Source organism: Rhagoletis pomonella, unplaced genomic scaffold (assembly GCF_013731165.1).
Source record: "Rhagoletis pomonella isolate Grant_MI unplaced genomic scaffold, Rhpom_1.0 Rhpom_scaffold_00002, whole genome shotgun sequence".
NCBI classification, from domain to species: Eukaryota; Metazoa; Arthropoda; class Insecta; order Diptera; family Tephritidae; genus Rhagoletis; species Rhagoletis pomonella.
This window is the reverse complement of record NW_023458556.1, coordinates 36,637,421-36,651,662: the sequence shown is the minus strand read 5'-3', so window position 1 is coordinate 36,651,662 and position 14,242 is coordinate 36,637,421. Positions and strand designations below refer to the sequence as shown.

Genomic DNA, 14,242 nt, shown 5'->3' with positions numbered 1-14,242 from the left:
ATATTATCATTCAAATAATTGCATGTGGAAACAAACTTAGTTAAGTGCAAAAAGCACAAAAAGCCAAAAATAGGTAAATAGGCAATAAACATGAAATAGGCAACAGAAAAAAAAAACTATGTAAATCTAGAATCATGCAAATAGTAGAATGAGCAAATGCATTAGAATCCGGGTCCTTGTAATGGCACTATCTAGGATTTTCTGCGCCCAATTTTATCACTAAAATTTTTGTCATTTAATTTTTTTAATATTCTATCTGTTTGCTGTCAGATAAATGGAGTGTAATTTAGGACGATATGATAATTCAATAACTAAATGTACTCTGTATGCAAATTAGGCATATTACTTTTGTTCTAAAACACTGCCGGCCACACGAATCCAAAAAAATCTGCATAAAAGTGTGTGCCAAGCACGGGAGAAGCGAGAGCATAACTTCGTGCACACACACCGTTAGCGTTGGTGTCAAAACACTAGCGAAAAACTGCACAATGTGCACGTTTTGGTCGGCATTGTTCTAAAAATAAATATAGCTATGAGCTGTGAGTCCACCCATTGCATGTTTTGAGGTTTTTAGGAGTCCTATAATAGTTAATAATCCCTAATAGTTAATAATTGAAAATTGTTATATGTATAAACAATTGGATATTATTATTGAAAGTCTCCTGAAGAGAAACAATGATTTGCGTTCGAAAAATATTGATGTTCAAGAATTCTATACCATTTCTACGGAAACTGGTTTTTCCCATATAAAATACTTGGAAAGCTTTGAGTGACCTCTGAATGTTTTTTGATTTAAAAAAAAAAACAAGTGTATATTTTTTCGATATAGAACAACCCTAGGGAGTGACAGCATTAGACTTTACTTTTTTTTGGACCACCCTGTTGTACATACATACATTACACATGTATGTATTTTTTCCAGTAGAATCTTTTTTCTCGGAGTTCCCTGCGGGAACTTTTTGTCCAAAATGTTTACAAAAACGTTATTTTTTGTTGGCTTTTCGTCATTCTCTCTTCAAAGTTAAATACTTTTCTAAAAAGATTCTTGCATTCGGAAAATTTCATAATTTTTCGTCTCATTCTGTTAGAACTTTGACGCACTTACCTTTCAGTGTAATGCCGCGAAAGAAGAATATAATGAGCACCACATATGGAAATATTGCGGTCATATAGACAATTTTACCAGACGACGTAATGCCCTGCACCATACAAATGTAAACAAGAAACCATGAAACAATCAATGATATAGCCATGTGATAATTAAAGTTTTCCGGCTCATTGACGCTTTCGGAGCATTGAAGTGTGGTGCGGTACCAGTAAAATTGTGTGGGCGAAGAGGCCTACAAGCGATGAAAAAATTATCAAAAAACATATCTATGTACATATATGTAAGTAAGTATGTATGTATGTACATTTATACAGTTTTCTGGGGGTATGTATGTATGTAGATAGTTATATGTTAAAATATATGTTCGTAAGTAGGTAGATATGAACTTAACTGAAATCTAAAGTACTTATACAAACTTAAGGTGTAATTGAATTTTGAAGAGGCCTTTGCTTAGTACAATAATTTAAGAGTATTCCTTATTTGCAGTTTAAAGTCTCATTTGGTAGTTTTGTGTGTTTTTTTTTCGGAGCTAACGAATTTGTGAAATTGTAAAATGGTAAAGTATCACAGCAAAAGTTGTGATAGGGCTGTTTCCAAAGTTACGGACGTTCCGTTTGGAGACACTTTTTTCATCGTAAAAACTATAGTAGACTCTGAATGAACACAAATGTTTTTTGTCATGAGTAGTCATCATCAATACCTGTCTGAAACCAATAAAAATATTTTCCACAAATGTTATATGGTAAGTGCATAGCGATTAAAAGAACCCGTCGGACTTTCCCAAAATGGAACTCGTATCGAAGATGACTGATGATTCTTGCGAAATTCTGCGAATCTGTTAACGGTACAAAAAAATAATGTATGAATGGTTGTTAGAATAATAAGCAGCCATAACCATTGCGTCAACTTAAACTTCTCAACGATGTTTAATAGCTGTCAAAAACTGTACAAAGTTGTTTATTCATGCAATTTTTTTATGCTAAGTTGTTGAAAAATAATAAATATCTATATCCCGGGACTGATCGCGGTATCCCGGGATTGAACCAACGACATCACCAAAATCCCGGGATCGTAAAAATCTTAAAAATTAACATACCTAGTCCGAACGCTTGAAAAAAAGCACAATGTGTTGTTTAACTTTAGACGGTTCCTAATATATTTTTACGTTATTTTTGTTGTAATACCTACGGAACATAAGCTGTACTAAATTTTTGTATAGAGTTCAAATTCTTTTTGATCGTGTCCCAAAATTAAAAAAAAAAATTTAAGTGTATTTGGAAATACGTAAATAGCTGGAAATGGAATAGAACAATTAGTCCAATATTTTGGTGGATGAAAGACAAAATATGTAGTTATCGATTGGCATCTATAAACATTGTCCAAGCAAAATGTTATTCTTTTGCTCTTGGTTGACACTTTCCAGGAAATACCCATATGTAGCAATGTTTTGTATTGGGAATGCACAACAAAGTTAGCGAGCACAAGCGCGTCCCGGTATATAATTTAAGTAGGCCGTCTTAAGTGCCTTCTATAAGGGCCTTTTCTATTTACAATTTACGTGAATGTGTAATTTTATAATATACTAGCAGACCCGGCGAACTTCGTCCCGCCTGTCGGAAAAATCAATCAACACTAACGCATTAATTTTTTGTATTGAAACATTTCGGTCCAACGTTCTCGCCAGCAATTCACGTTCACGTTTGGTTTTGTGGTCGACAGAAGGCATATCCTCTATTGCCGTCTTAAATAACCTGACGAAAACGTTATACCGAGAAGAAGTCCTTGCGGCTCGATGGTGAATCATCCTTGAATCTATATAGTATAGTTGGTGGCAATTTCCAAACTGGTGAGTATCATTGGTCCATATTCTGTTTAGTCGCCGTAAAGCAAGCACCGCCAATGGTTCTGATGGTTGATTTAACGGGGGTAATTTAACTTTGATCCCTGGTGCCTCCAAATTGACGATTTTTGGCAATAACTCGGCCTTTTACATACTGACACTCTTCGGCATTTTTTCCCATACAAAAAAAACTATTACGCATTCGTTATACGGAGAAAATGCGCAACATCATCGGCGAAAAAGTTCTCAAGAATCAACGCGAACTTATAGCTATTTAAAACTTGCAGTTTATGATACTGAAATTGTTCTTTTCCAGTAGCCCCAAAATCTCTATGCTAATTTCTAGGAAACTACCACAAATACTTCCAGAGTTATACGGTATGAAAAATTCGATATGTATGGGTGATGCCACGCTCCCTTAATATATCTAAAGTCTGCAGTAGTTAGGTGACCAAAATTTCCAAAAAAAAAATTGGTACAGGAAAATTATGCAATAGCAACAAGTGTGTAAAAATCAGTGCTAGCTGTTCAATAAACGACTATAGGTGACCTTAGGGTCAAAGTGCAGGAATGGTATTGTCAGGGATTGGAGTCAGAAGTCCAAGCCTTAATTTAAGCCTAAGTGTAAGGTTCTATCATCTTTTGCTTAATTGCTAAAGCTATATATAAATGACTATAAGTAACCATCAAACAAAGGGGCAGGAATTTGCAGGGATAGTAGTCGAGATTTTTAGCTTTAATCTAAGCCGAAGTGGGCGGTTCTACCACCCTTTGTTTCTTGCTAGAGCTTCTAAAATATTGCAAAAAATGCGATCTTGTGCTGATGGAAACTCTATGCTTACGGATTCATAAACAGCACAAAAAAGTTTGTCACAAATATTGTCAACATTTGCTGCATCAACTTTTTTTTCAATTTTTGTTGGCTTGTGTAATAAGTATTTTTAATGAGCCAATACCCGCATGTTTGCGGCACCTTGAAACACCTTTAGGACTGTGAAACCATGACTCAATTCTATACTACGCATTAATATAATACGGGTATCACATTTCAAGCAAATCAGACCATACGGGTTTTTTTGGAATAGATCGGCCCCTGGTCCACCTATCAGAAAAAAGTATACTATATGTTAATCCTAGCAATAAGCTACCTATGTGCCAAATTTCAAGCAAATCGGACCATAAATAAGACTTTTTCGAATAGATCGGTCCCTTGGCCCCTTAACGTAAAAAATGGATCCTATATGCTAATCTAGGCAAAAGGCTACCTACGTACCAAATGCATTTTTTTTTAGCGTAGCTCGACCCTTGCGCCATCTATCGGAAAAAATTTACCTTTGTGCACTCCTCCTTCTAAACGCCTTTCCAAAAATGCAGCAACCATTCGAATCGGTTATGAAACATAGGAGAAAATTGTTCCCAATTGATTCATGCTCGCAATGAATTTCACAATTATCCGAAGTGAATTGGTCGCCAAGATTGTGTGATTTAATCCCGCTAGACTTTTTCTTGTGGGGTTTCCTAAAGACGCAGGTCTACTAGGTTTGGCACACAGCTTCTTTTACATATTCAACATCTACCCGCCTGTATTGCAAAAACACTCTAAAAATGTATCTTAGAGGTACAGAGCCAAGGCGCATTATCAAAAAAGCTTCACAAAGCGTATCCATCAAGCATTTTTTGCACTTTTCTGGACATAGCTTCCGTTGCACACGTTCGTGGGAGGCGAATGTAAAAACATCTAGTAATGGAATCAATAACCGGATGAAATGCCTGATTTTCCACTGCAATGCTGCTGTGTAAATAAAATCAGCAAATTTTTCCAAAGAAACTCGACATACAGAAGTTTAAGGTGTTGGACAAATGCTTCTTTATATCTATGGTTTCGTTATATTTATAGAATATCGAAACCTCGATAGAACGAAAAATCAAAAAAAAAAATCGTTATAAGTAAATACATATGTATGTATGTATTAGCGTGGTCCGAAAATCCGCTTTTTTTAAATTTTGATTGGTTATAGCAAAAATATGGTTCATTATGCTCTAAATACAATCTGTGTACTATACTTAGTACATACATACATATGTAGGTACATATATCAAAAAGCTATCGCTCCGAAATTTTTAAGTACTTCAGCACTTTTTGGTAAATATTTAGGCCTAGAAGCTCTTTGGCGATAAATCCATTTTATGCCGAATTAAAAAAATTGCTTAAAACGAAAAATAAGATGGTGGAAACCGGTTTGAAAAATTAAATAAATTTAATCCACCCTTTGGGTATGTCCCTAATCAATTCCTTTAATAAATTTCCATATGAGCAACATCTTGTCTACTCGTTAGCCTTACAATACGCAGTGTAATGCAACATGGCACAAATACATACATACCTACATATGTAAGTATATTTGTATGCATTTTTTTTTTTTTTTCATAAATATACTCACAACTCTTCCAGCCATTTTTTATTGGTGCTCGAATGAAAGATGTTCAATATATTCGCTCATGCAGTGTAAGTGTGTTTATGACATTGCATGGTGTGGCAAATGTTGTAATGCGCATGTAGTATTATTTAGCAGGTATGGAGTATAAAGTAGATTTATTTCTTACCACACATTCCGGCACATGGTCATAAGTATAATTGGCATAGAGGCGTGTGGGGCAATCGGCCCACGGCAAAGGTGACTCAAAACTATGCAACAAGTATATGAGGCACCAGGCAATTATGGTATTATAATACAAAGCCACTATATAGCTGACAACTGCGGATGAAATGCCAATGCCGCCTAAATAGGGCGAAACCTGTATGAGAATGGGTTAAAATATTTAATTATTAAATATATGTATGTATGCTACCCCTTATTGTTATTTTTCTTAGTTACCTGACTCCACACACCAATCGCACCTTTGCGCAGTCGTTGGCCTACAGCCAATTCTAGATAGAATATCGGCAATCCCTGTATGCACAACATTATGAAATAGGGCACAAGAAAGGCACCACCGCCATTTTTTTGCGCCAAATAGGGAAAACGCCAGACATTACCCAAGCCAACGGCATAGCTTAAAGATGGAAAGAGTATAATTTTTTATTTACATATAGTCAAAAAATTTATTTTTATTTTTAGCATAGTAATTAATTAATTAATCACCTCAAGATTAAACATACAAGTACATATATCGCACTGTAACACCCTTGTCATAGCATTTCACTTACCCTATAGTAGCTAGCAGAAACATGATTTTATTGTCCCAACTTTCGCGCTCATCACCCTCCTTTCCGCCCTCGACAATGTCCTCTTCTGCTGCTTCAACTGTGGCCGAAACTGCCGCAGCCAATTCAGCTTTTGATTTACTGGTACTCGCCTCTGCACCAAAACCGTCCGGTTCCAATTCGGTCGATTCATCAAAAGCATCACCCAGAAATGCTTGATTGGTTGCACCATACATAGGAGGCTGATGATGGTGGGGGTGATGATGATGTGTCCCACTGCCATGGTGTTCTTTGGGTACAAGACGACCACGCATTTCCTTTAAAGAAAAAGAATTTGCAAAACAAAAAATCGGATGAAAGGTAGTCACATAAATGTTTTTTGGCACGAATCAAATGAAAAAGTTTATTTTAAAATGATGGCGCTGTTTTTTTCATGATGCTACATACTTGTGTATGTATTTAAGTATTAAAAAAAAGTTAATGTTTATTGATTTTAATTATTTAGAATATTTCATCCTTTTTTCTACGCTTTAGCTACCTACCCGTAATTCCAGTTGGTCAATGCTCTTCTGACTCTTCAGCACTATGTCGCGCGAGCTTTGCCGTCGCAAAAGTTGTGCAGTGTTCGCCATAGTGGTTTTATTTTTTTTATTTTTATTTATTTATATGGTCGTTTAGTTAGTTTTACTTTAATTTTTATTATTATTTACTAGCATATGTGGTTGTTTTATTTTCCCAGTGGGTTTGTTGCATTTATTAAATTTCAGCAATAGTTTAGTTATTCGATTTATTTAATTAATTATCGGAAGTAGATTTCTTTGCTTGGTGTATCTTATTTAACACTTAAACACTTTCGTACATAAGTAAAGGTGTAACTGCGCTTTCTTTACTGCCTGCAGTGTTGTTCTTCTTAAAATGGGAAATCAACGAAGTGTTATGTTTTTAGTAGTGCTTTGCAAATACATATATTTTGATATGCTCGGACATGCGTTTCATTTTTTACAGACTATTAAATATGTGGTTAAAAAAGAGTTTAAAAGAAATTTTGAAACAGTGCTAAAACTAACAAGGATGTTGATTTTTATTTACAAAAAAAAAGAAATAAAATAAAAGTACGTAGAAATTGAAGCCTTCGAAATTCCCTTAAAAATTAGCAAGGTGTATTTTTTTTAGTGTTTAGTTTTCAAAATTATTGTACATATTCAAGACCAGGCTAATTTTAAAGAGATATCCTTATGATATAATAAGGATATTTTTATTAATTTTACATAATGTTTTTGTACGAGATAGCGGTGCCTGAGTGAAAGATCTACCTATCTCTGCAGTCAATTCGAAAACACCCTATCTTACATTTTGACTTAAGAACGTTTTATTTTTTAGCTTTGTCCCTGAAATTTCCAAACCCATTTATAGAAGATTCTCCGATTCTAAAAAAATTTTAGGAAAAAATGTTGTTAACGAAGGGTTATTCAGCCGAAATCAGCAATAAAATCTGTTAACTTTAGTTCTAAAACTGCCACGCCCATTTCTAGGGGTTTGACGCCTTAAGAAAAAATTTTCCCGAACAAAGTTTTACTGGATGGGTATTTGCAATAAAATTTACATTTTTGCAAAAATCGCGATTTTTTACACATTGCACCTTATAATTTACAAAATCCTAATTGAAGCACCTTGAGCAAATTTAACAAAAGTCAAGTAGAAAACGAAGCACACGGCCAACAAATATGATATCATTCTCAGACGTTACATCTCATAAAAATTTTCCAAAAAGGTAGCAAAAGAAGCGAAAGTCTTAAGGTTATGGCCCAGTGTAGGATTGTTTCGTTTGGCTCTGTTAAAAATTATTTGAAATATACAAAAACGTACAAAGGTTGGTGAAATCCAGTGTTGCCAGTTTTTATTTAAAAAAAAAAACTTTAAATTCCCAAAACAAAAAACTGTATTTATAACAAAAAACTGTAACCTTCAAAAACGAAGGGATTTTTCGAATGTTAAAAATTTTTTGATCCCATCTTTTATTCATCTCCATCGCTTCTTTTTCTCTTAAAAATTTTCTTCCAAAAACCCAAAGGTGATACATATTTTAATTTATTCTTTCAAATCAGGAATTTTGACCAAACTGTAATTTGTACTAGGAGATAATTTGAGAAAACTGTACGCTTGTCTAAAGAATTGTGATTTACAGTTAAAACTGTGAATATGGCAGCATTTGCCGCAAATGGCAGCTTTGCTTCACTTGCTTTAAGCGCCTTTTCAAACAGGTAAATCGTCGGCTTTGGGTGGAAAGGCGCTAAATCTAATTTTTCAAATATTCAAAAAGAGACAAAAAGTGGTATACAAATATAACCAAAAATTAATAGGGTTGCTTTTTTATGTATTTTTTTTTTTTTTTTTAATTTGGTTTACCACCCAATCCTCTGTTTTCTTAATAAATTATTTGTGAAGAAATTTTATCAAGATTTTTATCAAGTAAAAGCTCCCATCGTATTCTGTGTCAATATTTATAAAATAAAAAGCTCTACGATTTCTACATGAGTGGAACTGATTACATTTTCACATATGAAAAATATGAAGCAAAAAAGCGTTTGCCTGCCGTAGCCGAGTAGGTAGAGATGTCGACTATAATTCTGTGTGTCGCGGGTTCAAATGCCGGCACATGGAGTATTTAAATTAAATAAACAATTTTTTTAATATACAAAATGTATACGTTTCACGTGAAATTTCAATTTGTCAATAGCATTTTCAATCTTGATGATTTATCAAGAAAGGAGCGTTTGATTTCTGTGCTGGAATTCCAATTCATGGTAAAGTTGACAAATTATAAAAAAAAAATAATAATTTATCATGTGCCCAGAATCGGGCTGAAAATTTATGATTCCCGTATGAAATTTCAATTCGTAAACGCTTGTCAATACCATTTTCAATCTTGTTATTTTATCAAGAAAAGCGCAATTGATTTTTGTGTTGGAATCCTAATTCTTGATAAAACATAAAAAAATTACAAATTATGAAAAATTTTTAATTTATCAAGTGCACAGAATCGGGATGTTAGTGTAATGAAAAGTTTACGAAAATAAAAAATTTTTTCCGCTGACTTAGTATACGTATTTATTTTTGTGGCCGGCGCTGAACTTAGCACCCGTTCTCAGAGCAAAACTTTTTCTACATATATATAAAATTTTAATTTGTTACTTTCAATGCTTATATGGAGCATTAACTTTATTTTAAAAGAATATTCACTTCTGCCAAGTACAATCACGGCGACCTATGTATTGTAGTTACTGATGTTCAGATCGTACTTAAATTACACTGTATTGAAGCTAAAATTACACACAAAACGCCGATACCCTAAACATAATTTGAAATCGTAGATTACGGATCTGTACACCGTTTTTCTAGATCAGATCGTTTTCCCAAGATATTTGCATTATAAAAAATTGTACGATAATGTACGAGTACGGCCATGTACGATATGGCGTATGAGTAATATTATTTCCTGCTTCTATTTCATGCTAAAAATTATTACACATTTTCATTTGACCATTCAAAAGTAGTTTATTTATCCAACGATTTTCAGCGTTAGTAGCTTAATTTTTTGGCAACAGAACAGGCTTTAACACAAATAAAAAAATACAAAAAAGGAGTTATTTTTTTAATTTTTTCCTCGTTAAAATATGAACTTTTTTCAGAAAAATTAAAATATCTTTGGAAAATGTCCTGATATGGACAAACGGTAGACAGATCCATAATCTACTACCCAAAGTTTATTTTACGTATCTCGGCGTTTTTTGTGTCATTTCAAGATTTCAGATTTTCCCTACAGTGTTATGTAGTGAAGACTTTTCCACCCTATTGAAAGGTAGCAACACTGAAAGTTGTGGAGAACGTGAACCCGAGCACCAGCCGATGAGGAAGGAAGCAATGTCGTCGCTGAAAAACAACAAAGCTTTTGTTATGCAGAATATGGTCAAATGAACGAGTAGAATTTGAGTGTGCTTGGCCTAATCCACAAGAATCTGCCAACTACCGCGAGATCAGCCTTCTAAACATTGGTTCCAAGGTCTTACCGAGCATATTATGTGAAAGACTAATGATAATTGCTGGCGTATGTCGACGACATTGACATCAATGTTTTTTCGCCTAATCGGAACTAAGTATATAGAGAGGCCTGGAGGTGAATGGCCACAAAACGAAATCCTGGCAGAAGCGTACCACGACATCATCAGGTGGCCCTTGAAGTGTACTTGGGAAAAATACTTCGGAAGATATGTGGTCCTTTATGCATTTATGGCGGCGAGTACCGGACGACAATGGAACCATGAGCTGTATGTACCAAAATAAAGCGACAAGCGCTGGCTAGGCTGGTGACAAAAGAAAATCAAGACATCTTCTTGAAGAACTTGACTTCACTTGGAATTTCGATTGGCATGATATGTTGAACTCAGCCAAAACGGTTAATACGCCAATCTAAAAGAAAAAGAAGATTGTATGTAGTCAACGAGCCAAGTGCTGCACGAAAACCATCATCAGTGAATAAAAATGGACACGCATACACACATTACTCATACGCCCTGTCGAGCGTGAGTATTGAACTTTTACTAAAGAAACCGCTATCATCTAATAATGAAACTAATATCCTAAAATTTTCCAATGCGGTATGATCTTATTGAAATTGAGCGCTTATTGTATTTTTGTATTGTATCTTTGAAAAAATTATCCATACACTGAGCAAATTGCTACATACATATTAAAGTATTTATAGAAAATTTCCTTAATACCACAGGGCGTACGAAATAAGTATGTATGTTGTGGTCAAATTAAGGGCATACTAACTATTACAAAACTAATACACATACTTGTGTATATTAGACTCATATACATACATACGTATGTATGTACATACGGTGTACCTCTGAAATAAGTCTCACAACTAGGCATTAATCACTCAGCAAACCTTTGCACATTATACTCTTAATTCCATTTTTATACGCACAGAAACACATACATATGTACACAAGCACATATCTGGAAGAGCTTCTTCTAATAAATATAAAATATTTACGTTAAGGAACCGGAACTGCGGGATAATAAATGTATGTATGTATACATGTACACTAGGGTATCTGATATCAGGGTTGGGCACGCTGCACTAAATTTTCAAGGCACTGAGCATTTCATTACCACTATTCGTGTAGTGGTAGTGAAATGGGAAATGCATTACCACGAAATGCATAGTGGCAGTGAAAACAATTTTTGAAATGAACTACCACTAACCATACAGTGATAGTGAAATTTGAAATGCATTACCACTTGGTGCATAGTGGTAGTGAAAAAAATATTTCACTATCACTATGTGGTTAGTGGTAGTGCAAAATTTTTGTTCACTACCACTATGCACTTTAGTGGTAATGCATTGCAAATTTCACTACCACTATATGGTTGGTGGTTATACACAAAAACAGATTTTCCGGTTAGAAAATGTCTCAAAATGTAGACGTGTACACAATTTGGAAAGAGCTTGTGAACACCCCATTGTGTATTTTTTGAGCTAAACATAAATGTTTGGTTTTGGTATATTCTTATCCGATGACAACTGGAATAAAATTATAGTTTAAAAAACTAAAACCTCCCTATTATAATTGCCATTCGTACTGTCATCAGGTATGTAACTTGAGAATAGAAATCGCCGCATCTTTTAGGCGCATCAATATTACATAGTTACATCCCGAGCTAATAAAACGAAGGTAATAAAAAAAATAAGAACCATCCCAAAGAACATACATACAAATGGATATCGATGCAACTAGCATATAAAAGTCCCAAGCATGTACATATTTGGATACATCATTGCCCATTAAATGAATGATTAGCTCATGCGTGTGTACTATGTATGTATGTACGCACGTATGTATGTACGTACGTATGTATGTACATTAGTATGGTCCTTAAAGCAAATTTTTACATCAGATTTGCAAAGCCTCAACCCCTAAGTCGATGCTACTATAGCCGTAGATATGACATACAAATTTTGGTGCTGATTGGATCAAAGTTCAGATTACCCTATGAAGACATCTTAGCCGACTCTAATTGGGACCAAAATTTATATGTGATATCCTTGACTTTCGAAGTATAGATTTTGGGTGTTAAATGAAAAAATAAATAAAAAATTCAATTTTTGATTCCATAGAGGCATCTGGCTTAACCGACTCCAATCGACCGTGCTATTACCGATTGAGGGGGTAAGACTAAAAAGAATCGTTCATTTGATTTTTTAAGGACCACCCTAACGAACACGTTCTTCTTAAGTACACTACAACAACATTTTTAGTTTTTGATATTTGGAAATAAAAATATTTACAGACCATAAACTTACCCTCCATTAAAAGCTGTGGCAAAACTTTGTTATAAGTTATTTTAAAAAAAATTTTATTTTCTGACAAAGAGGGAACTTTGAGATTTTTATCTCTTTTGAAGAAGGTGTGCGATATGTATTTACATAGTATGTATAGTAGTATAATATGTATGTATGAATGTATGTATGTATAGTATCAGACATATGTATCAGAAAATGCCACAAAACATAATTTTGGTAGAATTTAAACGAAATTTATTTAAAAACTAATGCAATTAAGTGCCCCGCTCTTTTAAAATTTTCACGCTTACTCGAATTTCATGCTCAACTTTAACACTACTCCAATGCTTCCGATTCCGGTATGTTCGCTTTCTTTTCACTTTCGCTTTCACTTCACAGTTCTTCTTTGATCAAACTTTTACATGTTGTACATTGAGTGCTTATATAACTAACACCAAATACTTTTTGGACACCAATTAGCCAACGACGAAATGAACAAAAGGACCGACCGTACGGATAAAATTACCAAAAATTTTTGACGACGACAAAGCGACCATTTACGAAAATTACCGACCAAAACGGAAAACGCTGCGCTGCTTTGGTATTTTGTGGACGTAAAGCCTTTTTTATTTTGTTAAATGATTGTGGATACCGCCTCTAAATTCGACACGCCGACTTGACTGCTGAAGCCAATTGGGTGAGTGGCGTTGCGCGCTTTTTGTTCACAAAAAATTGAGAGAAAACGCTGTGTGTACTTCACAATGTATGTACGAGTATGTATGACGCGCAAGCAGGATATGGGTATGGGGGGCGTACTATGTAGTGACTATACACTTTTCTAATCGCGCAAAGTTTATGTACGCCCAGAACGTTGATATTGGCTTTGCGCGTTTCCAGCTTACGGTCATGAGCGTTGCTTTAATGGTAAATTCTATCCAAGAATATAGCAAAGCAATTGATTTTCAACGCACAAAAGGACACAGCCAAGCAACACACGATAGCGATAGGCACCCACATACATACATACATGTGTATGTATGTATGTTAATGTAAGCACAACGTTTGCGTAACAGTTACTTGTACGAAAATTTCTTTATCAGCCATAAAAATGCTTTACTCTATTTGACTATGGCACTGCGTATTCCTTACTTCAGTATTTTCTATAACTTATACACTGTGCAACCAAAAGAAAATCCGGTTTTAATTATGTGTATATTATCAAGTCGATAGGTGGATAAACTGCGTGGCATTATTGGCGAGGACCAACGGCGGAGACAAGTGAGTGTCACAAAGCGAAAAGCGAGACTGTTAAGTAAATGGTAAGTCTGTTTTGCTGCGAGTCAACGTTCATATCGCTCGCAGGATATGTTAAACATCGAGTAAAATGGTACGAAACGAGCAAAGAAATTGACGGCAAGCATATAAAAAATCCTGCACGCTTTAATATAACGAGTAATTGATAAGAGATTGTTTTTGTGTAGGTGGTTGAATGTCAAAAATGAGCTGACAGTTGAAACAAGAGTGTTTGGAACATTGTTAAAAATATATGTACAGATGTTCTCCAGGGTGGCCCAAAAATACATGCGGGAACAAAAACTTTTAAAATGTTAAGCTCTCACCTCCTAGGATTTTTCTAAATGAAAAAATAATACTCGTATTTTTTTTGGTTAAAAAAAATTATATTTAGAACTGCCTTAAAGCCAATGAAGTTTTCCATGTATGTACTATTTTAAATCG

At 34.6% G+C, this 14,242-nt stretch overlaps 1 protein-coding gene across 1 annotated transcript in view; it reads right to left on the bottom strand.

The window, feature by feature from the left end:
- LOC118753154 (sodium-dependent neutral amino acid transporter B(0)AT3) overlaps nucleotides 1-13,794 on the bottom strand; it is a 19,376-nt gene extending 5,582 nt beyond the window's left edge. The window contains exons 1-6 of the mRNA XM_036488022.1: nucleotides 12,817-13,794; nucleotides 6,696-7,159; nucleotides 6,157-6,470; nucleotides 5,825-6,002; nucleotides 5,553-5,744; nucleotides 1,080-1,340 (exon numbers count right to left, since the gene is read on the bottom strand). Of these exons, the coding sequence (XP_036343915.1) occupies nucleotides 1,080-1,340; nucleotides 5,553-5,744; nucleotides 5,825-6,002; nucleotides 6,157-6,470; nucleotides 6,696-6,785 (1,035 nt within the window). The 5' untranslated portion in view covers nucleotides 6,786-7,159; nucleotides 12,817-13,794. The remainder of the gene's footprint in view (nucleotides 1-1,079; nucleotides 1,341-5,552; nucleotides 5,745-5,824; nucleotides 6,003-6,156; nucleotides 6,471-6,695; nucleotides 7,160-12,816) is intronic.
- Nucleotides 13,795-14,242: the final 448 nt, after the last annotated feature.